General features: G+C 46.5%; 1 protein-coding gene across 2 annotated transcripts; it reads left to right on the top strand.

Annotated features, from left to right (window-relative positions):
* The first annotated feature begins 2,247 nt into the window (after positions 1–2,247).
* On the top strand, positions 2,248–8,518 carry LOC124669538. Of its 2 annotated transcripts, XM_047206141.1 has the most exons (6): positions 2,248–2,341; positions 3,044–3,688; positions 3,779–4,027; positions 4,109–4,392; positions 5,059–5,409; positions 7,980–8,518. In XM_047206141.1, the coding sequence occupies exons 1-6, from the start codon at positions 2,248–2,250 to the stop codon at positions 8,433–8,435; spliced, it is 2,079 nt and encodes a 692-aa protein (XP_047062097.1). In that variant the 3' UTR covers positions 8,436–8,518. The 2 variants fall into 2 exon arrangements, 1 of the variants encoding a protein (XP_047062097.1); XR_006992226.1 differs by lacking the exons at positions 2,248–2,341; positions 3,044–3,688; positions 3,779–4,027; positions 4,109–4,392; positions 5,059–5,409 and adding an exon at positions 6,211–6,360 and having other exon boundaries at positions 7,980–8,064.
* The last annotated feature ends 397 nt before the right edge of the window (positions 8,519–8,915 follow it).

The following is an 8,915-nucleotide window of genomic DNA, read 5'->3' on the forward strand; positions in this document are numbered from 1 at the left end:
ATCCGGCTAGGACTCTCCATGTAAACCCTAGATCCGTGCGCCTATATAAACCGGATCCCGGGAGCCCTAGAGGCACAACCACAACTCATTGTAACAACGCGAAAGCGCCCAGATAATTCCAGATAAGCAGCAGTAGACCCTGTCATCGTGCAGGTGTTCCGAAGCTGGGTAAATCGCGTACCACCGTCCCGTGTGCACTCCGCCCTATGGCCCCTACTTCTTCTCCCCCTCGTGAGGATCCCTCCTCCGAGGTACCGTCGAATAGGCAACGACAGAAGCTGTTCGTGTAAGAACGCGGCTCGGTCCAGACAACCAAAACCGAAAATTGCTGGCCCGATACGAGCCAAGGAGAAGGCAATCAAACGCGCCCTACAAAGATTAAGCACACCTAGCAAGGGGATGGCCCAAACGGTCTGAAGGCGCATCCAAAAGTACGAGTTCTATCAAAATAAAATCTTTCGATCATACCAACGACCCTAACATGACTTTTTGAAAGCGTGTCCATTTTATAGTTTTTACGCAAAACGACTCCCTCATTCATTGTTTACAAAACCTGCATGCATTTTGAGTCCATCAATTTGACCGACAAAAATATACTTTCTCCAATCCAGCAAGGAAGTATATTTTGCCAAAAAACTATTACAGTTGGCAGGTTACTTATATATTTCTGGTTTAATTAATTTAATTGATATATAAAGTAACTGTATGATCAACATATATAAAGTATATGCAAGAACAATAGAACTGCGGTGCGTTGTCCGAATTATAAGAGCATCTCCAGCCGCATCCCCAAAACCGTCCCCCAAACGGCGACGGATCGAGTGTTTGGGGGACGTCGCTCCCCAGCCGCGTCCTCCGAACGCGCCCCCCAAACTTTCTTTAAAGGGTTTTTGAAAATACAACCATTTATTCAATATAGCATACAAATAAATATGGTTGCGGAGATTGTTTTCAAATTAAAATACAACAAAGAATAAAACCACTAAACAAATGTAATAAATGGGACTAGATCAAGGTGCCGCAACATTTGTTGATAATCCTTTGATCCTCCACATATGCTCAATGAGATCAGCTTGAAGTTGATCGTGAACATTGCTGTCACGGATCTTTGCGTACATGGCGAGAAAATCAGCAAAATCTGCAGGCAACTCATATCAACCTCCACAAGAGGGTCTTGACACTCATAGGGACCAACATGTGTCCTGGCATGATTCTTGGGTTCATCCTTGATGATCATGTTGTGCATGATCACACAAGGCTGCATCACCTCCCACAAATCTCCCCGGCTTTGATCCTCTGCGGCGCGACCTCTTCCTCTTCTCCGCCTCGGCGTCAAACATGTCCTAGAGGGACGCGATGATAAGCAAATGCTCCCGGATATCGTCGTCGAAGGCTTGCTCGTCCTCCAGCAGTCGGACAAGCATCTCGTCGTTGCTATTCATGTCTGAAGCAAAATCAATGGTTAAAATCGCCGCGACAGACGAGACAACGAACATCGGCCAATCGCGCTACCTGGCAAGTCGTCGAACACCTTGTGTGCGCGGAGGTGGGGCGGATTTGACGCCGCGTTCTGGGACGCGCTGGCGAAGCGGCAGCGGCGAAACGTCCGACGAGAGTGCCATCCGCGACGACAGTGCCGACTCTCAGAAGAGATCAGCCGTCGAAACGACCGGCAAATCCAGCGGCGGTGGAGGGGTGGGGGGCGCGGGAGGAAAGGCGCGACGAGAAATAAAAGGGCGAATCAACGGTTTATGCAAATAGTCATCGATAGGTGGGAGCCTGCCTCGCTTTTTGTTGTGTCCGGCGTGCCCGGAACGTCCCCTCTGAGGTAGGGATGGACTCGAGGCGCCGGACACCGTATCGAACCACGCTGGACAAAAAGAGGCTTTAAGAGACGCAGCTAGAGACGTGGCTGGGAACATTTTTTTTTGTCCGACAGGCGTTCTAAATTGTTTTGGGACGTTTTGAAGGACGTGGTCGGTTGGAGATGTTCTGAGAAGCGGCGGTTGCAGTCCGAATTTGAGATACAAGTTACAACGGGCCGGGTGCGACACAGGTGGCAATGTGGCATGCACTGGCGGGCCCAACTACAAGGGGGAGTTGCAATTAATCTCAGCAACTAACCCACGCTCGAGTAGTCTCCTTCCCCTGTACGCCTCTCTTCCCAGAACGGCAAAACCAAAACTTCCCTCCAATGCAGCCGAAACCCTAACTAAACCTCGCCGCCGTCTGCCGTCTGCCGTTGCAATGGAGTTCGCCGCCCGTGGCCGATCAACCGCCGCGGTCGACGGCGTCGGCGACGGCGATGGCCGCCGCTTTTCCGACCCTCCGCCGCCGAACGGTACGAAACTCCCCCTGCCTACCAAATCTTTCTTTTGTACGGATGTTCTGAAAGCGCTTCTTTCCAAGAAGAAGAAAACAAGTCCTCTTTATGATTTGTGTGACGAGAGCGATTTTTCTTCTGTTCAGAGTCGTGACCGCCGGCACATCAATTTTGTAACCATTTTTCTAGTCTAGTTGGGCAAATTCGCAGAGAGAATTTGGGGATTTCCGTGAGATTTTGTTCTGGTAGAGTGGCCAAACCTAAAATAATAATTTATCAATTTTTATTTTTTTCTAGAGAAAATACAAAAGCTTATGCGACCTGATACGTCGATAAATAAAAACATTATTTGCATTGTAGTGACGCCTGAAGGCCGGTCACCTCTGCCCTAACCCATAATCCTGCCCTCTGCCCGGATTGTGTTCAATTTCAGGATTCAAAGTAGCAATTATTGGATCCTATCCCGCAATAAATATTGGATCCTACATTTAAGAGTGGCAAGTCCTCTAAAAGATAGCTTTGGTAATCCCCAAATATCTTAATTTTAATGACCATAGGACGATGTTCTGATCACCAATTTCTGATTATAATTTAGATGTTACAACATATATGATGCGCCATATCTTGAAAACAATAATATATGATGCAAGGTTAGAGGAATACTTTGACCTTTGAAATACTGATCCTTTTGACGGTTCTCTTGCCATTGGCAATGGGAAGGCAGAGACGCTCACTCGGCACCTGAAAACATGGCGGCGCTGGTGTTCAGGAGGGGGGAGCTGCTGCGGGAGTTCCACAGGGAGCGCATCCGCCTGGATATGATCTTGTGTGATCTTGCTGAGACAGAGCGCGCCATGACAGCGTGCTTAGCAATGCCTGCAGCGGGGTGGGGTGCTTGGGGTGACATGCCTTCGATGCATCAATCCGAAGAAACCCTGTACCGGAATCCGCGGTCAAGCGAGGAAACTTCTTGGTGGTGTGGGAACCCCTCAGAGCCAGTGATACCTTTTTACCCTCACGTTGAACGGTCACCATCACCAGTGCTGCAGCAATGGCCAGTTGATGAGGCTGAGCAGCAAGAATGTGGCAGCTCATCTAGGGCACTGGTGGTAGCTCCTTCATTGTGTCCTGATGTCGAACAACGCTGGTCACTGAGGAAGGAGCCTGCAGTTGAAGCCTTGGTACAAGCTGCCATCAATGTCGTTGCCAATCCAACGGAGACGGTGTTGTTCAGTCAGAAGGTGACACCAGAGAGCCGAGCTGCTGTTAACCAGGAACAGGAACAACAATTGAAGGACGGCCATGGGGTGCAGCTGACGGAGAGTGGAATCCAGAGAAGAGAACAGCCAAAGTTTCTAACCACTGGTGAGGAACACGAAGCAGAAGCAAAGAATATCCATGCCATGCAGTTCATGGAGAGTGAGCTCCATAGAATTGAACATCCAATGCATCCAGCCATTGGGCAAGAACGCGAAGAAGAAGTGAAGGATAGCCATGCCATGCAACTGATGGAGTGTGAAGTCCAGAGGAATGGACAGCTAAACCATGCAGCCATTGTTCAGGGACGCGAAACAAAAGGGAATACCAGCCATGCGGTGCAGGTGATGGAGAGCAAACTCCAGAAGAGTGAACAAGTAAAGCGTGGAGCCGTTGGTCAGGAAAACAAAGCTGAGGTGAAGGACAACCATGAAGTGCTGATGGAGAGTGAAATCCAGAGACCTGAACAGCCTAACCGTGCAGCCATTGGCCAGGGACGCGGAACAAAAGGGAATACCAGCCATGCAGTGCAGGTGATGGAGAGCAAATTCCAGAAGGGTGAACAGGTAAAGCGTGGAGCCGTTGGTCAGGAAAACAAAGCTGAGGTGAAGGACAACCATGAAGTGCTGATGGGGAGTGAAATCCAGAGAACTGAACAACCTAACCGTGCAGCCATTGGCCAGGGACGCAGAGCAAAAGCGGATGCCAGCCATGCAGTGCAGGTGATGGACAACAAATTCCCGAAGAGTGAACAGGTAAAGCGTGGAGCCGTTGGTCAGGAAAACAAAGCTGAGGTGAAGGACAACCATGAAGTGCTGATGGGGAGTGAAATCCAGAGAACTGAACAGCCTAACCGTGCAGCCATTGGCCAGGGACGCAAAGCAAAAGCGAATGCCAGCCATGCAGTGCAGTTCATGGAGAGTGAGCTCCATAGAATTGAACATCCAATGCATGCAGCCATTGGTCAGGAACGCAAAGCAGAAGCGAAGGATAGCCATGCCATGCAGCTGATGGAGTGTGAAGTCCAGAGGAGTGGACAGCTAAACCATGCAGCCATTGTTCAGGGTCGCGAAACAAAAGGGAATACCAGCCATGCAGTGCAGGTGATGGAGAGTAAATTCCAGAAGAGTGAACAAGTAAAGCGTGGAGCTGCTGGTCAGGAAAACAAAGCTGAGGTGAAGGACAACCATGAAGTGCTAATGGAGAGCGAAATCCAGATACCTGAACTGCCTAACCGTGCAGCCATTGGCCAGGGATGCGAAACAAAAGGGAATACCAGCCATGCAGTGCAGGTGATGGAGAGCAAATTCCAGAAGAGTGAACAGGTAAAGCGTGGAACCGTTGGTCAGGAAAACAAAGCTGAGGTGAAGGACAACCAAGAAGTGCTGGAGAGTGAAATCCAGAGAACCGAACAACCTAACCGTGCAGCCATTGGCCACGGACGCGAAACAAAAGCGAATGCCAGCCATGCAGTGCAGGTGATGGAGAACAAATTCCAGAAGAGTGAACAGGTAAAGCGTGGAGCCATTGGTCAGGAAAGAAAAGCTGAGGTGAAGGACAACCATGAAGTGCTGATGAAGAGTGAAATCCAGCGAAGTGAACAGCCAAAGCATGAAGCCTCTGGTCAGGAGCATGGCGAAGAAGAGAACGACAGACATGCCGCACAGCCCATGGAGGAGAGTGGAATACAGAGCAGTGAACAGCCAAAGCCTGCAGAGCGTACCATCAACGAGCGTATCGGTGAACCAAGGCAATTATCTCATCGATATGCGCTGGCTGCCAAGGAGAAATCCCCACCTAATGAGCAGAAGAGACAAGTGTTTGACGACGTGAGTGGCTTCACTTTTAAATTTGTTTCTGCTTCGATTTTCCGTTGGAATGTTTTCCATGCGTAAGTTGTAGCTGATAAAAAAAGTAAAACAAATAAGATACCTACTTAGCTTACTAATCCAATGTCAACAAAAATCTTCTTAGTTTCCTACTAACAATTAAAGTTATATTAGTTAGGCAAGTTCTGTGGGTGTGTATTTTAACATTTTTTTTGGCATGCTCTTCTCCAAACTTCATTTGCGAAACTTGATAGGTACGTAGCATGTAGTACCAGGGTTTACCCACCTTGTACACTAGTCCTTACTTTACTATTGCTCTGTAGTCTGAACAAACTTTCTATGGAACAGCGTAAAACCCAGATCACTACCTGTGGGGTGAAAAGGAAACCAATTATGAGAATAAACAGGTACAGGCCACATGAACAATCGAATCGCGCCCTTGGAATGAACCTGACCTGTGACGAAGACTTAACACAACACCAAGCAGGCGAGCTGCACCGGTTGAATTTTGAAGTGTTGCAATCAAGGCAGGAAGCTGCAGGGCTCACCGCAAAATCAACACCTGAGTCTTCTCATCGGCCACGTTTGCATCCCATCAGCAACAATGACATGGAGAGTGAAATCCAGAGAAGTGAACAACCAAAGCGTTCAGCCCTTGGTCAGGAACACGAAGCAGAAGCGAAAAACAGCCATACCGTGCAGCTGATGGAGAACAAAATACAGAGAAGACAGAAAACGCGTGAAGCTTTGGGTGAGGAACACAAGGCAGAAGAGAAGGACAGCCATGCCGAGCAGCTGATGAAGGAGAGTGGAATCCAGAACCGTGAACAACAAAAGCCTGCAGAGCCCACCTTCAGAGATGATACCGATGAACACATGCAATCACCTCATGTGCTGCCTGTGAAGGAAAAATCCCCATCTAATGAGCATAAGATAGTAGCGTTCAACGAGGTGAGTGGCTTCACCTTTAATTTGTCTTCGTTTTCTTGCTTCCATTTGCTCTTGGAACGTTTGCAATATTTCAGTTGTCTGAATTCTGTTATAACACTGTAAATATTGTCTTGTGGTCTTAATCAAGATGACGCACCATCCTTGCAGCCACTTTGAATACAAATGTCAAACCTTGCAGCCACTTTGAATACAAATGTGAAACATTGCAGCCACTTTGAATACAATGCCCCTTCAAAAAGCAGCTCGGCATATCAAAAGCAGACTCTAGAGGGACATCATTAAAGTGGGTCCTGTGCCAGATGGATTTCCAGCCAAATTTCTTCCACAAAAAATGGTTGGTTTTTAAAGAGGAGGTGTTCAAGGCAGTAAAGATTTTTTTAAAGATAAGGAGATGCAATTAGGTGATGATACACAGGCGTTGAACTTAAATTTTTAAATGAAAGGGTATATAAGACGCGTGAAATATGAAGTTGTCTATATAAACATGCAAGATTCAACTGGTAGAGTAACAATACTTGAGAGGCTAAATTTAGTGGACTTTTATGGTACCCCCAACTGGATTTAGACAGTTTATTTTCGTTGATCTAAGACGTGAGTAGTACAAAAGATACTAGTGGCTAAATCGGGAGTAGTAGTAGTAGTGTATGCAGGCTGAAAATAGGAAACCTCTACAACGACAAAGAAACAAATCCTGTTAAAAAAGGAAGGACACATAGGGCCTACAGTATTGCCGGCAGGTCCTGGCTATTTCATGACGCGGTGTTGTTCTTAATTCAATCTGCTGAACTTGTCAGATCTTGGGGGAAGCTAAAACTAATTAACATAATATGATTTTACAGTCGCCATTATTAGATAAGAGTGACCAAGCTAGCTCTGTGGCCATGAAATTTTCCATTGTGGGGCCAGCTGGCTGCCATGCACACATTAACGCCGTCGAGTTGGTTCTGAATTCTCATGTAGGAATAATTGATAGGGAGCTACACAAATTTAGAAGGTAGTATTACTCAGAGGTGAACTCGGGAATAAAAAATCAGGATCTGGCTGCCAATAAATGACTTTCTACTTTAGAAGTCCACGTTGCCCCTATAAATCAACGGTTAGATTTTAATTCATACTACTCACTTGTGGTGGTTAGTAAAACTGTAAAAGGTACCGTAAAAGTTGCCTAAATTTAATGGACGTGAAATTGTTGTGTATTTGGCGAATAAAAATTGGTGCGGTGGATAATCACATGGCTGAAAAAATAGATAACGTGTATATATTGCATGTAAAGATATAGTATCATTAATAAATGCTAGTAGGATGATATGGACAATTGGTTAGCTAAAATAGTGAGGGTTTTACTTTTTAGCTGATCAACATCTATGTTAGCTATATATATATATATATATATAGGAAACATGAAGCAGAGGTAGTACCAACTTAGCTTACTAATGCCATTTCAGGAAAAAAATCGTTTATTAATAATCGATTCAGTTATTAGTTAGGCAAGGTGTGCAGCTTACTAATCCTGTTTCATCTGTAAAACTTAACTAGTTCACTTGTCCTTACTTGACTTTTTTTTACATGTAGTCCTTATACTAATACTCTCTTGTTCAAACAAACTTTGTATGGAGCAGACTAGAACGCAAATCACACCCTCTGTGCTGAAGAGGCCGATTTTCAAACCGACCATGATAACTCCACCAGCAAAGAGGCACAAGCCACTTGACGATTGGAGTTGCACCCTCTGCCAAGCGAACTTAACCTGTGAAGAAGACTTAACGGAACACAAAGAAGGCGAGCTACACCAGTCGAAACTCGCAGCATTGCGAGCAAGGCACGAAGCCTCTGGATTTGACTTGCGGAACCATCTCAGGGGCAGGAGTCACCAGGAGAGCTCGCAGGCCTTGAACACAGAAGAAGGCGGCAAGTGTGCCATTGACCGCAGGGGTGAAGACCCGAAGAACAAGTTTATGGGCAACAGAAGGTTTCCTTTCTGCAAGCTCTGCAAAGTGGAGTGCACCAGTCAGAAGGTGATGCAGTCGCATCTCGCTGGAAAGAAACACCGGGAGAATCTTCTGGCACGCCATTGACTTGGTTGTCCATGGCCAAGTTGATGGTTCAAGTACCACAGGTCGGTGTATGATTACCATGCTAACCTGTAGATGATATCAGCACGGGGCATTGCGACCGCACATGTTGGTGGTCTCTTTAGGGTGATGTGGGTGAAGAAACTTCTGGCTGTGTGCATGTCTTTGGTCTGTCTCACTAGCTGTGAATGTTCCATCCATCCATGTTTAGAAAGTAGAAACTACTGCAACGTAACTGGAAAGGAGTACAGTAGTTCCCTTATTTTTTTGAAAAAAGGGAAGGGGTCCTTTTGTTTCTACTACTGATCGACTGAGCTTATAGGCTCTATGACAGTAGCTGTAATACTACAATTGTACAAGAGCTACCTTGTGCTGTACTTCTTTCCATAGCAAAGTACTACAGTACCAGGTTCTAAAGGAATTTCTTTTGCAACTCCACTTGCTCCATGGTTTGAGTGTGCCCCTTGATCAATCATTCCCGTC

The sequence above is a fragment of the Lolium rigidum genome, chromosome 7 (assembly GCF_022539505.1).
Source record: "Lolium rigidum isolate FL_2022 chromosome 7, APGP_CSIRO_Lrig_0.1, whole genome shotgun sequence".
NCBI classification, from domain to species: domain Eukaryota; kingdom Viridiplantae; phylum Streptophyta; class Magnoliopsida; order Poales; family Poaceae; genus Lolium; species Lolium rigidum.